Below are 18,343 nucleotides of genomic sequence, written 5' to 3'. Positions count from 1 at the left end.
CTTGATCTTCACATGTCACACACATCCGACGGCATGCATGCCATGCAGTGCGTTGCTGAGCGCTGAGTGCTGAGCCTCCGCGCGACAGAAAAATATGCCATGACCGATCGGTGGATGAGAACTGCTCGATACTCTGCCGCCCTGCCTGTAGCTCGCTTTGCCCTCAACCTGGCTATCCCCATTCCACGCCTATGCAGAAGCAGCGATCGGCTTTGCGTGCTCATAATTCTCAAACCCCTGACTCCGGAGCACGACCTCGTCGCTCGCATCGGGTACCGCATGGCCTTTGTCGTTCCGTCTCGCCCTTTCAGATCAGCTGCTGCTCCTGCGGAGAAGTACACCTTGTAGCGGAGAGTATGGACATACCGGAAGAATGTATAGCTCAGGACGACATCGTCGATACAGTCCATCTGGGGCTCGTCCATGATGTCTCGGTCGATAAAGAAGAAGACAGGCAGGTCGACTTCTTCGCCTGCTCGAATCTTTTGTTCTTCAAAGCAGAAACATTCGACTTTGGCAAAGTAGGGAGCGATCTAAGGGGTCAGCGTCAGCTCATGTCGATTGGGAGGGCCATAAAGTAGTCAGACTCTAGCAACCTCTGGGATCCGGCTAGGACTACGACTGTTCATCCTGGCCGATAGCGGGTCACCTCGACTCGCGAGACCATGTCCACCTTGACTCCTGACGATCTGCCCCCAAGCCTCCCTTACCACAAGCACAATCAGAAGCAGAACTCACCTTCTCCGGCGTCATGTTATACGTCGCAATCCCAATCAAATCCTCCTTCCCCAGATTCTTAGCCGTATAGAACGCCAGCGCCGTCTCGCCCGGTAAGACCCGCACACTCCGCTGCTGAGGCGAAAACGTCCATGGCAGAGTATCGCTCGCCGTCGCCTCAAAATGTACTGTGATACGTTTGCGGCCTTGCGCTTCTTCGTTCGTGTACAGCCGGTCGGGAGAGAAGCGGGCTGGATCTGTGATGGGGACGCCGGAGAAGCCTGTGGCGGAGCAGAAGGCGCGATAGGCTGGGACGGCGGCGTATGTTACGCCGAGAGCGAGGAAGAGCTGAGTGTGTCAGCTAAGAGTCATGGATACCGACCGAGCAGTCGATCGCTTTCGTGGAGGTATAGGTACTCACTGAGCCCGCAGAGTACATCATGATCGTCCGACTCCTTTGAGCCCGCTCTGCATACATCCTCTCCCGACTCAGTTCCATCGATCGCCGAGCTGCTCTTTGCATCTCAGACTCGACTGGGCCGGCTGCGGCGGTAGCCTTTCGCGGTGTGGTAGACGCAAAGTGCCGAGAGGATTTGGATGGACCAGCTCGAGCTGCTGGGACAGCTTGGGAGCGCATCGAGGGGAGGGCCGATCGGGAACATGATGGGCAGGCGTTTGCCTTTGACGTCAGCTATGCGGCCTGGGGATCTCCAAGGCGCAATTGAGCTCACTATTGCGCGGAAAGCTGAGCGGGAGGAGCTGGCGAATGACATGGTAGGTGGGTGTTGTCTATAGTGAAGATATGGAGGCGAATGTGAACGTTTATTTCAGAGCCAACTTTTCGGACCGGCCGATTGCAGAGTGAACGCCACGTGGCTCGGCTAATCGCAGCTAGATCGCTGCCGCAGGAGGTGGTCCGACCAACGAGCTTCAATGCGCTGTACATCTATCACCTATCTCACCTATAGTCCGCCGCCAGAATGAGCTCCATGAAAGAGCAGATCGCGGCCCGACGTGCCGCAGCGAAGGCTACCACCTCGGCCTCCCGCACAACCGCAGCGCAGGCGAGCGCCAATGCCGCCGCGTCAAGGGGGTACGGGCAGTCCGCTCCATCTGCCCCGGACACGCTGGAAGATCGGACAGCTATCGGCCAGATCAAGCGAGCTGCCAAGTCAGGTATGCTCAATATGACTCGCGAGAGAACTATGGTGGAGCTAATCAAGCTGTTTAGGCAAGCTGGACCTCTCCTCACTCAACCTCCCCCGTATACCCGCCGAGACATACACCCTCTTGCTCGGTATACCGACCAAGGAGCTGTCCAATCCTCCTGACGCGGAGGCTGCCGGACCGTCCGGCGTTCAGGGTATGACAGCGACGTTCTCGGCTCAGCTGGCGCTCGCGGAGAAGGCGGAGCGGGACGCGGTGTTCAATAAAGCCAAGAAGGAGGAGGCGTGGGTTGAACCAGAGGCGGAATTGGTGCAGTTCAGTGTGGAGGGTAATTCGGTTGAGGTTGTGGAGAGGGAGATTGGCGCGTTCGGAGGCTTGAAGAGCGTTAATGTGAGTATGGCACCTCTAGCTACTTCGTCTGGTCGCTATTGAGACCGATGGCCAGAAGTAGCTGAACCTTTATATTAGCTATCGTCAAACAGAATATCCTCCCTCCCAGACTCATTCGCCGATCTACTCCGCCTAACCACTCTCAACCTCTCCCATAATGCCCTCGCCGCTGTCCCTCCCGCTATCCTCCTCCTCCCCAAACTCGAGGTCCTCGACCTATCGCACAATGCCCTGCTCTCGCTTGATCTCTCCTCGCCCCTCGAGCCGACAGACGAAGGACTCAGCTATGGAGCAGGCTTCCTATCCACCTCATTCTCTCGTCAGACCAAGGCGTCAAAGGTTGTTTGGCCCATGCTCCGGTCGCTCAACCTGGGACATAATCGACTCTCAGCGGAGGGTCTGCGGGGCTTGAGGATACCGGGCGGTTTCAAGAGTTTGCGCCTCGTCAACCTCGAGTCGAACGCTCTGGAGGGAGAGCTAGATGTGGAGGCGGCAGGATTGGGGAGGGAGGCGATGCCGGGCCTGACGTCACTCGTATTGAGTGGGAACGGGTACCTTCGGGCGGTGAAGGGCGAGCTCGCCGAGGGGTGCAAGGTGGACAAGGAGGGTACGGGGACTTTCACTGGGTCCAGACCAGCTGCACCCGCCTCGAGCTCTGCGGACACCAGTACGACCAGAGACACGCCTTCCGGTCCCGCGCCTGACGTACCCCAACCAGATCTACGGCTCGTCTACCGTACGCTCCCCGCTGCGACGTTCGACTCGCTCCCCCTCGAGGTCGACCTGGACCTATACCTCCCCCCTACACCCTCCAGCTCCGGTAAAGGCCACCCCGTCGTCGTCTGGTTCCACGGCGGCGGACTTCTGCAAGGAAACAAAGAGAACCTTCCACCTCACTTCCGGCGCCTCCCTCAGACCCCTTACGACAATGGCGAAAGCGTCGCTGTCATCTCACCCAATTACCGCCTGGCGCCACAAGTACCCATCATTGATATCCTGTCGGACGTGACTGCGCTTGTCACCTTCATTCAGACCAAGTTGAATGAGCGGATCGCCAAGGCGGGTAAAGGCGAGAAGCGGATCGATGCAGAGCGGATATGTCTGAGTGGGGGTTCAGCGGGCGGATATCTGGCGATGATTGGGGGTATGGAGATGCCGCTGGGGCTGAGCGATGAGGATGTAGGCGGGTACAGAGGCGAGAAGGGGGTAAAATGCGTGGCGCCGTTTTATCCCATAACGGATTTGACGGATAAATTCTGGGCGACCGAGACGAATCCTGTTCCATGGATGGACCGCAGGTAAGCTAAACCGAGCTGTTCTCTGTATGGCACAGCTGACAAGATAGCATCTCGCAAGCGGAAGCCAAGCCCCATCTGGACCTCCGCGCCCCTCCGATCTGTACCGCCATCTCCGGCGGCCCTCGCTCCATCCTCTACCCCTACATGCTCCAACACGCCCTCTTCCCTTCTTTACTGTTCATGAACCAGCGCTCCATCGGTTCTGGACTAGACGGATTCCGACCCTCCCCCGCCGCATTGAGCATGACGACCCGCCTAGACCTGCTCGCCAAGGGGGTAAGCAGGAGAAGAGGCGAGAAGGAGATCCTGCCCATCCCGGTCTACTTTGCGTATGGCGGGAAGGACGATAAAGTGCAGCCGATGGAGAAGACGGTGGCGGCGTTGAAGGAGTATAAGGGTCAGGTGACGTATGAGTATAGGCCAGAGGGGGATCATCAGTTTGATGAGGATCCGAGGGAGACTTGTGAGGCGTTCAGAAAATGGTTAGGGGAGACGCTGCTGTGAAAGTATAGTTGGTACGAGATCTTGCGGATGAATGGGTACTGGTAGAAACCTCCTTTCATTCCCCACCCAGTATGGGCGTGCAGTCATCGATCAAGAGAAGCCTCCTACTTATGACCACCGAGGCAGTCGTGGCTATAACGCCGCAAATCTCCGTACCTTCGGCGCGTAGGCGGGCACCATACCCTATTCCGCCGATAAGTAGGAGGATCAAACAAAATAGCATCCGGTTCGGCCGCGGCCGTAAGAGTCGCGGGAGTCCGGTGCCTGATTTCAAGCACTTCGGTAGTCATTTTGCAGCTGCTGAGTAGCTGCTGTTCATTGAGCGCCTGAGCGTTATCCGCTGCTGGTTTTGACATCCTATCCCATCTGATTGCTCACAGACTGACTGCGCCTGCTTGATAGAGCCGGATAACTCAAATTCGCGCGACCAAACAGCTTGCTCGTCGTCAAAACCCGCCCAAAGCCAAGAGCTCGGCAGCATCGGCATCTCTATCCGACAACAAGCCATCAACCGTCAACGTTCAACGGTGGTCACTGCATTCCCCGCCGCTGCTGTGTAGCATTCAAGCGAGAGTGGCTGCCTTTCTCCTAGGGAAGCGACATGCAGGATCCCTCCCGCGCGACATCTCCCACACCCACGGCCAACTCTCGCGCTTCGCGATCGGCTGCACCGGGCGATAATTCTCTATCGATGTCCGGTGGGGATGTAGAGAAGCAGGCGGCTCAAGGTCGCCGCGGTCTCAGCCATGAGACACCACCATCAGAAGAGCCAAGACCGAGCACCTCATCGCCCTCCATGGCGGACAAGGAGGGCTCAGAGTTCGTGGTCAAGTGGGATGGACCGGACGATCCTGGATGTCCCCTTAACACACCGACATGGAGGAAGTGGTATGTTAGGTCCTTACCGGAGTGCAGTGCGAGCTGATCAGGTAGGGCAATGACGATCATCCTTGCTGTCTCCTGTCAATGCGTTACATGTTGTTCGAGCATGGCGGGGAGTACGTACGGCGGGATGATGCCTGAATTTGGAGTATCACGGGAAGTGTGCGTCCTGAGCATATCGCTTTTCGTCGCTGGTCTAGGCGTTGGTCCGCGTGAGTAATGACTGACCTCCCTGTCGTGGATGCAGCTGATAGACCAGTCTTTCTGGGTCCCGTATCTGAGTTCATTGGGCGGGCGAGGGTGATGCACGTTGCGTTCCTCGCTTTCTTCCGTGAGTGCCCCTCTTCTCGGCGCCTCTCCTTAGCTATATGTACCAAACCGCAGCTGCTGACGCTATCAGTCTTCAACTTCCCTGTCGCTTTCGCCAACAATATCGCTGTCCATCTCATCTTCCGCTTCCTTACTGGATTCGGTGGTAGCGCCTTCCTCTCCGTATCAGGTGGCGCCATATCGGATGTCTTCCCAAATGCGAAAGTAGGAACGTGAGTGTCTCCCATCAGACATCATACTTGTACGGATGTGACTGATCCTCCCACAGGCCAATGATGATCTTCTCGGCTGCGCCCTTCATCGGTCCTGTGCTCGGCCCGCTGATATCCGGCTTTATCAACCAGAACACATACTGGCGTTGGACGTACTACGTGATTATCATCTGGGCATTCGTCATGCTTGTCCTGCTCCTCGTCTTCGTTCCCGAGACGTACGATCCGGAATTACTACGAAGACGGGCTGTCTTGTAGGTCTTTCCTTTCTTGCCTGATGCGCGTGCTGATCAGGTAGGAAACGCAAAGAAACAGGCGACGAGCGCTACAAATCCCCTCGCGAACTAGCCAACAAATCCTTCTCCTCTGCCCTCTCCCACTCGCTCAAAACTCCCTTCGTCCTCCTCTCGACTCAGCTCATGGTGCTCTTCCTCGACCTGTGGTCGGCCATCATCCTCGGCATCCTGTACCTATCGTTCGGCGGCGTCCCATATGTCTTCCGTACGCAGTATGGCTTTGACCTGCAGCAGAGCGGGCTGGCATTCTTAGGGATTGGGTTGGGGCAGGTCATAGCCGTTGGGACGCAACCATATTTTAACCGGTGAGTACCAGGAAATCCCTCCACTCGATGCTTCGGGTTTACAGCTGACTGAGTAGGAAATACCGCGAAACGGCCAAAGCCGCCGGCGGTCTCGCCCCACCCGAGGCCCGTCTAGTCGCAGGCATGTACGGCGCCGTGCTCGCTCCCCTCGGCCTCCTCCTATTCGGCCTCACCTCATTCCCCAACGTCCCCTGGATCATCCCCATCCTATCTACCATGTTCTTCGGCATGGGCATGGTCTACGCATATACCTCGACCTTCACGTACCTCGTCGATGCGTACCGCCCCGTCGCTGCCAGTGCGCTCGCTAGTAATTCGTTTTTACGGAGCGCGTTCGCAGCGGGATTCCCACTCTTTGGGAATCAGATGTATGAGCAATTAGGGGCGGTAGGCGGATCGTGCCTCCTCGCGGGGTTGATGGCGCTCTGTATCCCGCTGCCTTTTGTGTTTCACAAGATAGGGGGGAGAATACGGGAACGATCGGCATTTGCGGCCTCGTGAAGTGAAGTACTGGGATTGTTGTAAGCTCCTTATCTGTTGGGATTAGATCATTATAGATATCCTAGATGCAAGTGTGCTAGATCATGAAACAGTTATCCCTCCAGCTGATCGGTCTATGATGTCTATATCCTGTCTTCTCACCGCAATCCCCTCTCTCGCTTCTCCCTGAAGAACGCAGCGATCCCCTTGGCCACCCCAGCAAAGTCCTGCGGTACTTGCACGTCCTCCCCGATCCACTTGGGCAGCTTGGAGCGGATCCGGTGCGTAGCATACCGCTTGTCGACGAGCAGGATCGTAGCGTAGTCGTTGGCATGCCGGATCGCGCGTCCTGCCAAGTCAGCTATTGACCTTGCTGTGCAGCGGAAGAACGGACATACCGATGGACTGATTGACGGCGCGCATACACAGATTCTGCCTTCGTCAGCTCTACATCTCGACTCAGCGCTGCAAGAAGCTGACCTCGTACATCTCCCTCGCCGCGTCCTTACCGGCCCCAGGTAATCCCTCGACATACTTCATCCGCTCTTTCAACTCCACAGAGCCCATGTTCGCAAATGGCAAACCGACCATGATAACGCATCGCCCGAGATTGTCCGAGAAGTTGATACCCTCGGACAGCTTGCCACCGACCACAGCGAAGAGCAGGGCTCCTTTGGTGGTGGACTTGAGTGGGGTAGTGGCGCTACTGATAGGCGAAGAAGTTGAGGTCGAGGTGGAAGTGATAGCGTGTGCATAGTCTCGCAGGGTCTGATCGACTTCGGAAGACGTTTGGGGTTCGTAGAAGATCTAAAACAGCTCAGCAGGATCCTCCCAGCCCACAATGACTCTTTGAAACATACCTGCTTCTTCTGGCTGAGCCGTTCCAGGAGCCCAGACTTGCCCCAGACCGCCTTGACCTTGTCGAGAAACGCGTACGATGGCAAGAACACCACGACACCGTCTGGTACGAGGCCGATCGTCGAACCAATCACGGCGCCAAGTTCTGCAAGCTGTGTCGGTGAGCTCAAGGTGTCAATCTCCATCGGTCGCTTTCAGGTAGCTCACCAACTGTTCATCCCCTCGATTCGCAAATTTGAACTCAAAGTCCATCTTCCTCGGTCCCATCGGTACCACCTGAGTGAGGAGGTTATGCTTCGGGATGACATGAGAGCAGGACAGGGTCGAGAAGCGGTCCCGAGGGATGGAGGGGAAGAGCTGCAACATGAAGTCGCTAATCTGCCTGATCAGCCCCATTCCGCTGACTGACTGAGACTCAAGACGTACAGGCTCCATCGTCCCGCCGGCCAGGATCACGCATCGCGCTGACTCAACCACCTCCTTGAATCGTTCGGCCGGGTTGAGGAGCATGTACTTCATCGTGACGGTCGGCTTTCCTCCTCGGTCTTCCGTAGATAGGATGATCCGTCCATCATCCCGTGCGTCCGTGAGGGATAAGAGGAATGCCTCGACTTGATGAAAGGCGGCTATCGAGGCGTGTTTTACTGCTGAGTTGCTGACGGTCTTGCCTCCAGCAGTACTTGCTGCTCTGTCAGCTGATATCCGGTTGAGAAAACCCGTGTGGACCGGGTAGCTGAACCTACCTTTTTTTGCTACCTCTTCTGCCGTCTTCTCCGCGAACCCGCTAACTTTCCTAGCTAGCTTACTCTCCCTCAAGTACTTGACCATCTCCAGCAAGTTCACCTGGTCATTCGAGCCCCCTAGCCGACTCATCAGCTGGATCGTATCCAGCATCTCCCCGCCCGCCTTCCCCTTGTCTTTGCTCGACTCCGTCGCAAAAGCGGTACAGATCCTCTCGAGGCCGGAGAGGACTGATAAAGTCTGCCGGATCCAGAGGGCGTGTACGGGTTTTAAGCGCGTGCGGAAGCGGGCGAGGTATTGTGTGAGTTGGGATGTAGCTTGGGAGATGTGCGAGGCGGTGAGGATGGTAGAGTGGATAGAGATGAGGGTGTCGATGAGGTCTAGGGTGTCAGGAAGAGCAGAGACGGGCGAAAATGATAGCAGAGCACGTACTATGCGCTTCATCGATGACGATGATCTGGTCCGTGAGATCGATATCGAGGGCTTCGCGGGCATTCTTCTGAAGGAGGAGGTTGTAAGGTAGAGTGACCAGCTAGGACCATCAGTATGCGACCCTGCGCACTATCATCTAAGGCTCGATCCCACCTGTGACTGTCTGACGGCCCTTCGAGTAGCGTAGTAAGGGCATACACAAGTCTCCTTCCCTAAAGCCACGATATCCTCGATATCCCGGACAGTCGCCCACCTTGTCAGTTCGATCGATCACGAGGACGAGATACGGAGACACTCACAAGTACCGCATCCCGCATATCCAGCATCCCCGCCTCATCATCCTTCTTTGGCAAAAAGTCACACCGCCCGCCAGACCCGCTCTTCTGCATGTCCAGACAGGCCTCGTTCATCCGCTCGTCCCCGCTCTTCTTGCCTAACGCCTGCACTTTTGGGTTGATGCAGAGCTGCCGACGTGAAGCGAGCGGGACAAGGCTGACTCCTTCTTCCTCTTCCTTCGCGGCGTCCGGGATGGTTGAGGTGGTCCGTGACATGGATGGTCGATCGTTGGAGTCGATCTTAGCAGGGAAGGATGTCTTCAGAAGCTCGGCTGTCAGCTGTCGAAGCTGAGTATGGGTACGTGAGGTATAGTAGATCTGATAGTGTCAGCTTTGACGATGGTTTTGAGGGTCGATAAGCAGACCTTGGGTACATCGTCTTCCTTCTCCACCTCGATCATCTTCGGCCGTCCAGACTCATATCTACCATCAGCATCCCTCCTCATCGCTTCCTAGCAGAAGACAAGACTCACTTAGCCATGAGCGCCCTGACCTCCTTGGACAAGTTCCCTCCCTCGCTTTCCGTATCTACGCCTGTCCCATCCCCGCCTGCAGTATCCTCCGGCATGAACTCCTCATCGCCCTTGTCTCCTGCCCCGACCACGGTATCATGGTCCACCTTGACCCGCTTCGCTCCTCTGAACGCCCCTGTTGCCTTCTTCCGCCGCTGCCGTTCCTTCTCCCGAGCTTCAGCGAGGCGAGTCCGCTGTACTTCTTGGGCGGCTCTGAGGTCGGTTAAGCGAGACTTGAGGGCGTGCTCGATCACCCATGGTGGATCTGAGGTCCATCAGCTGACAGCCCGTTGGTCAGTGGGGCAGGAGTAACATACCGTCAGGGTCGTCTGCGGTGAGGCGAAGTCGCAAGCTGTCCTCAGCAGCTTGATCCAGCCGTCTGCGATTGGCAGCCAGCCAGGAGAGGGTAGAGGTCAGCAGGGTCAAGGATTTGCCGGTCCCCGTCGGAGATTCAACCTGGAAACACATGAGCTCAGTGCTATTCTCTGATATGATCATCCGTTCCAGGCGCGTCCAAAGCCCCGCGCATTCTTGGTGTGTCAAGCCCGGTCGTGATTTCACTGAGCGGAAAGCGAGTAGGCTTGGGTCGAGCCTGCAGCCGATCGCCGATCTCCACATCTGCTGGCGTTGCCATAGACTCACTATCGCAATCTTTCGCTCTTCAATCGCGCGAAAGACGGTCCGCATCAAATCCAGCTGGATCTCGTATGGTTGCGGATAAGGAAAGGGAAAGGTCTCCGGTACAGGCAGGGCAGGGAGAGGAGGCTCTCCATCGACCATCTTATGAGTGGAGAGCGGGGCATCAGCATGTGGCGTATCGGTACATTGTCGTCAAAGCAAAATGATGTGACAGGATCTTGCTGCTGGTGGAGGCCACGCGATTTTGATAATTGCCCAAAGGGGAAATTCCAGTGCGTTTCAGCTGGACCATTCAGCCCCGGATCTCTCGGTGTCGCAGAGTGGGGCGCGGTCAACACAGAGGCTGGTTTACAAACACGTTGACCCAAACAATGCGCTAATCTTCCAATATTTTCGGTTACTTGCCCGCCTCTTTCGTCCTTCTGGCACCGCCTTCTCTCCTGCCGTCCTGTTCCCAATCCCTCTTCCCCGCCGGCACCGCATCCAAAGCGGTCTTAGGCCGCATCAGAGGGGCCTGGCGCGAAGTATGACGCTTGGGGCTCGCCCGTATCTGGACGATCAGCATAGAGCAACAAGGCAATCCAAAACGGTGAAGGTCAACATACGAGATGCCTGCTCCCCGTCGTCCTTCTGGATGCCCAGCGCTTGATGCAACTGCGGGCCGAGCCCATCCATCTTCTGCGCGAGCCGCTGCTGTGCGAGCTGGATCTCACGCGGAGACTGCTTCCGTCTCTGGGGCAAGGGAGCGAGCTTGCGATGCCCAGGCTGGGTATCGACGGGCGGCGTATAGCAGTTGCCCTCAAGCTTGACGTCGTTGTGACGAAGGGGGCTGGTGAGGATGGGCGGGCCGGTAGAGGGGGCCGATGCTTGGGCCGGCTCGAAAGGTGTATTAAAGGGGTCCAGGTGGATGATCATACCTGGAAACCGGCGGAGGACCCTCGACTTGGGCACGAGCGGCGAAACGAAAGGCTCGGCTGCGGTGGAGTCGCTACGGAGACCAGTCACTATGACATCAGCTTTTACATGCCAGGACTGCTTAGCAAAGGGATGTCCCACTGTCTGTGCGAAGAGAATGGTGTACGTCCCCCGCTTTCACAGTGATGGGGGTAGTGGTAGTGATAGCAGTGGAAGGAGTAAGGCAAGATCCGGCGGATTGGAGGCTAGAGGTGGGTAGGTTGACAGGAAGCAGCATTGTATTGTACCGCCGTTTTACTGGAGGAAGGAGGTTGTCGCGATGTGGTATGATGGAGCTTGGAAGTGACTTCAGTGGTGGACAGCTGGAAGTGAGATGTAGAGAGGCAAGAACATTGAGAGGCTCCGATCTCAATTATATTGGATTTGGTACCATCATTCGTCGAAGGGGCTGGTTATGCACGTAATGCGGCGGTGGCGACCGGTTATGATATATACCGGTGTCGACGTGCTCAAGGCACGGTGGCAGCTAGCAAATACTACCATCGCAGCGATAGCCATCGTATGCAAGGTGTATTTGCATCCCCTTCGCGCGAATCTCTCATCAAATGTTCTCTTAGAAAGTCTCCTCCTCTTGTTCCGCCTCTTCGTGGTGTAGCCCATCGTCCGGCAGCTCAAAGCCGTCCTGTCCAATCAGCTAGGCTCTCACGGACCGACATGTCCGTGACCGGAGCACTCACATCTGTCGAGTACAGTATTTCCGAGATCTTCGCCAAGACGTCCTTCTCCTCGTCATTCAAGGTATCCACCGCAGACCGGGCGTTGACGAGCATTTCGATATTACGGAGTTCTGCGGTATCAGCTGGAGCGAAAAGGCCGGCCAGGGTAACAAGACCTGGCTGTACGACGGGGTTGTAACGGGAATTGGAGCGTGAAGGAATGTGAAGCTCTCACTCACTGTCAAAGTAGAAAAGCTTCTCCTTCTCGGCCGCCTCATGTAACATCTGCATCTCCTCGACCTGCGCATTCATCTGCTGCAGCTGCGCCATGGAAGTATTGGACACTGCCCGACCGGCACCTGCTCCCGAGCTGGCCGCAGCGCGGGCGTTGACATTGGGACGCGCGGACGTCCGGCCCGAGGCGGTCGGTACAGCTTGTCCACCCCTGTCTTGTAAACACTTGTATTGAACAGCTGTCGTGAAGAAGAAGGTAGTTAGCTCACGCTCGGCCTGCCGCATCATACATCTGCCCCGAGTGATTTGCGTCCCAGTACTTCTTGAGCCATTGGAGGAACTCGAGATTGTCTTGCATCTTGCACCTGTACTATCAGCAAAGCGCTCCTAGCCGATAGTTCATTGAGGATCGCGCGGACTCACTTGACAAGCTTATCGACGGGTATAGGCTGTATACATCAGCTTCGTCATCCAGCGGAATCCAATTAAAACAGCTGACCTTGTCGATCCCGTTCCGCTTGAAACATTGCTGCAATACCTTGAAGTTGTCGAGGTACTCGTACTCTACCCGAGCGTTGAACTTGACGCGGCTCATAGGGAGGTTACCTGCCCCATCAGCTTAGACGCAGGCTATCAGAGAAGCTGGTGCCAGCTCACCCAAGATTGAGTCCATGACCTGCAATGTCAGCTCCAGCCTACGCACAGAGGCTACCGCATGAGTAAGCTCACCTGACAGTAGATCGCTCCCGAACCGCATTGCTCGACCTTGGTAAGAGGGGGATCAAGCGCCAGCAGGCTGTTGAGCCAAAGGAGGAGTTCGCCTCGAGCTAGCTTTTGTGAGCTTGCGGTTCTCCACCGGCGCAGCGATGAGAGTCATCGCAAAAGCTCACATTCTCCGGTGTATACAGACATGTCTGCTCGTGCGCTACAGAAGATCAAGATGTCGAGTCGAGGAGCAAGACAAGGTATGAGAAGGCGAGTTGGATTGCTTGTTGGCCGCAAGGAATGCTGCATTCGTTGATTTCTATTCGACGCGTCCGAGCTCATTAGTAATATATCATGAGCGGAATCTGATTTCAATACAAGTTGAAGCGTCAATTTCCTAATGACAATTTCGATTAGACAAGCTGCTCGCTGTCCGAGACTTCCGAACTCAAAGGTCTGGGCTCTCCATAGAGTGTAGATTTCGCCCATCCACTTCTACACCATCTATAAAACCTCCGCAGCGATCCGGGAGCGCGTTCAGCTCGTTCATCGTCGCAGCCACCTTCGTCGAGCAGGTCACCTGACAGGCGGAATTATTCAGCCGGTGCTCAGGCTCGCGCTCGGACCTTTGAGCTCGACCGGTGTTCAGCGGGTTCCGGGTCGTTCCCAACTATAGCTTTTTCGGAGCACGTACCACGATGGCGGTGCCTACCGAAAGCGCCCAGGCGGCCACCGGTGCTTCTGCAGCGGAATGGGAAACCTCGCCGATGTACCTCGCCCTCTCGTCCCGGATCGCCAAGACCGAATCTACCCTCGTCAGCCTCTCTGCGCAAGTAGCCGAGCTATCCTCCATCGTTAAATCACAAACGGCCAAGGCGCTTCCTCCATCATCCTCTTTGGCTTCGGTAGGCGGGAGCGCATCGCTTTACTCGCCATCGGACGAGAACATCCCGCCTGCACATACGGGTGCAGGCGCTGGCGGTGCGAACGGAACGGGTATCCTCGCTGGCGGCATCGGAGGCGGAGGCGGAGTAGGGGACGGTCCGGTGGGGCTGGGCATACAAGCACAAGAGCCCAGTATTGCTGCTCTCACGCAGCAGATCTCGGCGCTGTCCACCTCGGTCGCTCAGCTGCAACGGCTGCAGCAGGCGCAGTCCACCATCGCTCGCACCCCCTCCACACCCACTGTTCCCGGCATCGGCGCCTCGCAGATCATGCCGGCTATAGCGTCGTATGCCGCACACCCAGGGAATCTACCTATCGGGAACAGATTCATGCCCTCCTCATCCTCCGACTTGGCATCTGGACCCATGACCACCCCCTCCAATATGATGCCCCCGCCCCCCTCTCAAATGGGTCCCCCTCTCTCCCCGATACCGCCCAATACCAAGCGCGACCTCGCCTTTTCGAGCCCTATGAACGGGAACAGGCCGAATATCAACCGCTCGATGTCCTCCTCGGTCATTGGGAACCCTCAGGCGGATGCAGAGAGCAAGTGGGGGAATCAGGGACGGATGGGCGGACCGGGAACGCTGCAGATGCCAAGTATGGGCGGGGCGATCGAGCGAGTCTGGTCACCTGGAGGCATGATGACACCGACGGTCAGCGTGAATGGGAGTTTGGCGAATGGACCGGGACCTGGACCGGGAGGTGGGGGCGCGGCAGCACCGGGGGCGGGGATCGTGGTGACCAAGTGGGAACATCTGAATTTGAAGGTGGAGCTGCTGAGAGCTGTCAACAAATATGGGTAAGCTAGGAAACTCTCATGATCCGGGACATAGCTGACACCCCAGAATCGGTCCACCCAACAAGATTCAGGCGAGAGTACTGCCGTTCATGCTCAAAGGGTCGGATATGATTGCTCAAGCCCCACCAACGCAAGAACGGATTATATCTTAGTATGTCCGCACGACCCCTACAGGGTGTAAAAAGAACTGATCAGTAGTGTCGTACCCGCGCTTCAGCTTTGTCTGACACATCCATCGACCAGCCCGCAGTATCGCGGACCGACCGTCGTCATCGTCACTACCACCGTAGATCAGGCCAATCAATGTCACAAGCGTGAGTTATGACATGCGCTCTTACCAGCGAAAACAACAAGCTCATCTTTTCAGTTGTTCGCAACCTCGGTGCACCCCTCGGGATCCGTTCTGCCCTGTCGGCCGGGGCGGCCGGTTCTGGAAACGTCCAAAACGAAGTAGCCGCTATCCAGCGCGATGCGGTACATGTCCTCATTGGAACGCCGGCGAAGCTGAACGAGGTCATCACAGCTCGGGGCGTTGTCGGGGGTAGCGATTGTCGACTGCTGATCGTGAGTTGAATTTCCCGCGATTGCTTCCCGCAGTGGACATTAGCTGACTTCGGCAGCTTGACGAAGTGGATCAACTCATCGCTCGGAATCTATACGAGAATGTCCTCTCTATCGCCAAGCTCCTTCCTGCACCCAAACGAGGTCCGGTCGGCCCCACCGGCGGTTTCACGCCTGGCGGAGTCAATGGCTTGATGTCGCCTGGTGCGATCGGGCAGGGCGTGACAAGTCCATACGACCCCGGACAAAGCAGCCCTTTCAACCCTGCCAGCAAGACCCCATTCCCTGCTCAAACACCTTCGAGATTTGGCGCGCCCCCCGCGCCGGCTCTGGGCGGTATCGAGCGTCAGACGTGTATCTTGTAAGCTAGTGGTCCGCCTCGCATCATGCAGAAAGCTGACATACTTAGCTCCAACACCATCCCCACCGACGTGATCAACTTTTCACAAACCCTCAATGTCCGCGATCCCGTCCGTGTCTTGGTCCGTCGAGACGGCGGCCCCAACTCGCAAGAGTCCGTCTCTTCCGTTACACCCGGTATCCACCTCAAACACACCTACGTCTACCTCACCATCACGCCTTCCTCCCGGTCCGACGCGGCCGCGTCTACCCCTGCTGATCCGAACGGGATCGGAACGATCGGGTCTGGGCGTGCCGCGGGCGGAGCGGCCAACCAGGCCGCAAGCGAGGAGGCGAATCGTGCGAAAGAGTATAAGTTGGATATACTGGGCAAGATGCTGGATGATTATCCGCTCTGGCAGGCTATCATCCATGTTGGGAGCTTTGGGATGCTCGAGGCTGTGGTGGTTCGTTGCTTTGCGGTTTTCATGACAGAACAAAGGCTGATCAGGCAGTACAAGCTCCAATCGCGAAACTGGGAAACCCTATACCTAACACCCGACATGCCGCCCGCGCAGAAAAAAGCCGTGCTCCAATCCTGGCGGACCTCTCTCGCGGGGAACGGCTCCCGCTTCCTCGTCGTCTTTGACGTCAATGTCAAGCCGCCAGACGTGCCCTGGTCGCCGCTCGTCATCAACTTTGACCTGCCACGGTCGGTCGAGGGCTATGCGGCGCGCGCGGCGGCAGCGGTCAGCCCGAATCGGAATGGACAGCAGGTGAATGGGGTGATTGTGAGCTTTGTGCAGGCTGCAGGAGGGGATGTGGAGATGTTGAGGAGTACGGAGTGTGCTTATCGGTTCAAAGTGAGTTTGCACAAGCCAGGAGGAAGAGAAGAGAAGGAGAAGGAGAGGAAGGAAAAGCGGGAGCTGATGTGCGCAGTCTGCGGAGGTACCGTCGGTGTTCCATGATCTGTTCCAGCATTGATAAGAGCGAAGAGGTGAGACGAGAAGGGAAAAGCAGGAGAGTCTGCAAGGAAGGGGCGGGTCAGAGATCATACAGGAATCAATTTTGGGACGACATCGATCTTGGTTTACTTGGGCATATCAAAAAGGTACTCAGTCAAGCTGTTGATGTTTGTATGCATGTAGCTGTTAGTGTGAGTGAGGCTGAGGCTGAGGCTGGAATTGCGTCAAGATATCGGGCCCAGTCAGCGAAGGCTCCGTCTATCTCCACGAGCTCAGTTGGCTGACTAGCTCGCGCAACAAGTTCAAGTCGGAATATCGAGCAAACCGTCCTGAGCCTGACACGGTGCAGACAGCTCCGGTCATCCTCAGCCTCATCATCCACAGTCGGACACCAAGTGCTCATGAAGTGGAATACATCGCCAGCAGGACCCCAATGGGCATTCCACCAACTACGCAAAGAGAAACCCCCTCCTGCCCCTCACGCCCCGTCGCCGTCGAACCGCCTATTCGACCATCTCGACGTCACCGCCCTCGGTCTTGTCCTCCTTCTTGCCTGCTGACTTGGACCCCTTGCGCTCGAGGATGGCTTTACGGTCTTTGTCGAGCTGAATAGGTCAGCTTCTGCTCTTTAAAAAGGGTGCGAATGAGCAAACTCACTTTGAGGGAGGTGATGACGACGTTGGAAGGGTGGATACCGATGGGGACAGTGGCGGCGTTCGACTTCTCGACGTGCACGCGCTCAACGTGGATGACCCACTTCTTCCTGTAGACCTATATCTGTCAGCTGACGCCCACGGACAGACGGGTAAACAAGGAGCTCACCTGGGTGACCTTGCCCTCCCGGCCCTTGTACTTGCCCCGGACAATGAGAACCTCGTCGTCTTTGCGGATAGGCATGGAGCGAGCCTGGCGTATCAGCGACTATTCCTTGCCTTGTTTCCGCCATCGCCCCTCTCCTCTTCTCCGCTATGACCCCACGCATTCCCAACCTTCCACCCCAGACTACAGACTCCCAGCTGCGTCCAGCTCCGCCGACCAGCTTGAACCAGTCTCCCCCCTTCCCTCGCGCCTGCCCCCGAGATAAATCTCCCAACTCACGGAGTGCTTCCCCCGCAGGTCCTTGCTGAGGGACGAAGACATGATCTTCCGCTTGAGGCCGGAAGGAGCAGCGAAGTGCGCCTTGCGCGACTTGCGGCGGTCGGAAGCGAGACCTGAGGATGGGTCAGCTCATGCGCGACCGTCAGTGTAGCCACGACTGTGATAGGTGTGGGGAGGTGGGGATTTCGGGTGTATTGTCGGAGTCGCAAGTTTGGTGAGGTCGAGTCTCGGCCGTCCGTATAGACTTGGTGGGTTGGTATTTGGCGGACCAGTCGAGTCGCATGCGCCTGCCCTGACAACCACCCCTGCCGTCTCCATCTTCTCTCCCAAAACCCTCCCGACCGCTTTGTCCAACACCTCTCGGCCGCCATCTCCAGCTGGCACCTCGCCCTCTTCCCAAAAACAGCACAGTCCGTCGATTCCGTCCCCTATTCCAACCGACGGAGCGCCTCCGTCCTACATCGGAAGAGCTTAACAGCTCTGTGTCGAGACCGAGAGGCTTCGCCATCATCCATTTCCGTCCGGGTTCCGGTTGTTCGTAGGTCGATTCGAATGCGAGAGCGAGAGCGGGTGGCGGGCGATGCGATACGAGGCTTGGAAAGCGACTTACCAGTAGAAGAAGCCATTGTATCGGATGAGGGGATGAGTTGATGGATAGGAGAGAGGATCGACCTTTGACCTTGTTGGACTGCCTCTAGCTGCTCGCTTGGTGCTCTGGTGCTGCAGCCAAATCTCGTAAGCAGGCCGCCTGAGCCCAGAAGCGGGAAATGCCGCTGGCGGAGAACTTGAAGAGCGGGTTTATGGCGTGTGGCGGAACCCGCGGGTGGAGCGATCGAGAGAGCCATATCGGACGTGATCTTATCGCCGATGCTGCCGATTTGGCCCGACTTCTCGTCCACTCGTGCTCTCTCGCGCGGGGCAATGTCATACCGCGATATATTACTACCTGATGCATACAAAGACCC

General features: G+C 56.9%; 7 protein-coding genes across 7 annotated transcripts; 3 read left to right on the top strand and 4 right to left on the bottom strand.

Moving 5' to 3' along the window:
* Nucleotides 1–189: 189 nt before the first annotated feature.
* On the bottom strand, nucleotides 190–1,490 carry MKK02DRAFT_42369 (putative aerobic respiration-related protein; the record flags this gene model as incomplete). The annotated part of the gene is made up of 5 exons (XM_053091950.1): nucleotides 190–304; nucleotides 367–533; nucleotides 739–1,065; nucleotides 1,139–1,396; nucleotides 1,449–1,490. 5 exons carry the CDS (start codon nucleotides 1,488–1,490, stop codon nucleotides 190–192), a joined length of 909 nt encoding a protein of 302 aa, XP_052947763.1.
* Nucleotides 1,491–1,697: 207 nt separating this feature from the next.
* Nucleotides 1,698–4,076, top strand: MKK02DRAFT_42368 (Alpha/Beta hydrolase protein; the record flags this gene model as incomplete). Its single annotated transcript, XM_053091949.1, has 4 exons — nucleotides 1,698–1,893; nucleotides 1,949–2,274; nucleotides 2,353–3,572; nucleotides 3,620–4,076. The coding sequence occupies 4 exons, from the start codon at nucleotides 1,698–1,700 to the stop codon at nucleotides 4,074–4,076; spliced, it is 2,199 nt and encodes a 732-aa protein (XP_052947762.1).
* Nucleotides 4,077–4,872: 796 nt separating this feature from the next.
* On the top strand, nucleotides 4,873–6,602 carry MKK02DRAFT_35991 (major facilitator superfamily domain-containing protein; the record flags this gene model as incomplete). The annotated part of the gene is made up of 7 exons (XM_053089325.1): nucleotides 4,873–4,964; nucleotides 5,010–5,170; nucleotides 5,218–5,289; nucleotides 5,359–5,500; nucleotides 5,557–5,754; nucleotides 5,799–6,101; nucleotides 6,158–6,602. The coding sequence occupies 7 exons, from the start codon at nucleotides 4,873–4,875 to the stop codon at nucleotides 6,600–6,602; spliced, it is 1,413 nt and encodes a 470-aa protein (XP_052947761.1).
* A 137-nt stretch (nucleotides 6,603–6,739) lies between these two features.
* On the bottom strand, nucleotides 6,740–10,239 carry MKK02DRAFT_23378 (helicase C-terminal domain-containing protein; the record flags this gene model as incomplete). The annotated part of the gene is made up of 14 exons (XM_053086725.1): nucleotides 6,740–6,930; nucleotides 6,980–7,013; nucleotides 7,062–7,388; nucleotides 7,442–7,591; nucleotides 7,647–7,817; nucleotides 7,866–8,107; nucleotides 8,183–8,560; nucleotides 8,613–8,712; nucleotides 8,766–8,840; nucleotides 8,900–9,265; nucleotides 9,313–9,370; nucleotides 9,421–9,724; nucleotides 9,777–9,930; nucleotides 10,102–10,239. 14 exons carry the CDS (start codon nucleotides 10,237–10,239, stop codon nucleotides 6,740–6,742), a joined length of 2,688 nt encoding a protein of 895 aa, XP_052947760.1.
* A 1,387-nt stretch (nucleotides 10,240–11,626) lies between these two features.
* On the bottom strand, nucleotides 11,627–12,875 carry MKK02DRAFT_31511 (calponin domain-containing protein; the record flags this gene model as incomplete). The annotated part of the gene is made up of 9 exons (XM_053088313.1): nucleotides 11,627–11,695; nucleotides 11,751–11,860; nucleotides 11,969–12,174; nucleotides 12,233–12,328; nucleotides 12,387–12,412; nucleotides 12,463–12,569; nucleotides 12,621–12,639; nucleotides 12,693–12,790; nucleotides 12,854–12,875. The coding sequence occupies 9 exons, from the start codon at nucleotides 12,873–12,875 to the stop codon at nucleotides 11,627–11,629; spliced, it is 753 nt and encodes a 250-aa protein (XP_052947759.1).
* Nucleotides 12,876–13,366: 491 nt separating this feature from the next.
* MKK02DRAFT_22278 (uncharacterized protein) lies at nucleotides 13,367–16,299 on the top strand (the record flags this gene model as incomplete). The annotated part of the gene is made up of 8 exons (XM_053086544.1): nucleotides 13,367–14,415; nucleotides 14,462–14,566; nucleotides 14,614–14,729; nucleotides 14,783–14,979; nucleotides 15,036–15,337; nucleotides 15,386–15,782; nucleotides 15,831–16,178; nucleotides 16,255–16,299. The coding sequence occupies 8 exons, from the start codon at nucleotides 13,367–13,369 to the stop codon at nucleotides 16,297–16,299; spliced, it is 2,559 nt and encodes an 852-aa protein (XP_052947758.1).
* Nucleotides 16,300–16,783: 484 nt separating this feature from the next.
* On the bottom strand, nucleotides 16,784–18,004 carry MKK02DRAFT_35988 (putative structural constituent of ribosome; the record flags this gene model as incomplete). Its single annotated transcript, XM_053089324.1, has 5 exons — nucleotides 16,784–16,885; nucleotides 16,938–17,051; nucleotides 17,103–17,186; nucleotides 17,379–17,491; nucleotides 17,989–18,004. 5 exons carry the CDS (start codon nucleotides 18,002–18,004, stop codon nucleotides 16,784–16,786), a joined length of 429 nt encoding a protein of 142 aa, XP_052947757.1.
* Nucleotides 18,005–18,343: the final 339 nt, after the last annotated feature.

The sequence above is a fragment of the Dioszegia hungarica genome, assembly GCF_025882075.1.
Source record: "Dioszegia hungarica strain PDD-24b-2 chromosome Unknown MKK02contig_6, whole genome shotgun sequence".
In the NCBI taxonomy this organism is placed as follows: Eukaryota; Fungi; Basidiomycota; class Tremellomycetes; order Tremellales; family Bulleribasidiaceae; genus Dioszegia; species Dioszegia hungarica.
Note: the sequence above shows the minus strand (reverse complement) of the source record. Positions and strands in the feature narration are given on the sequence as shown.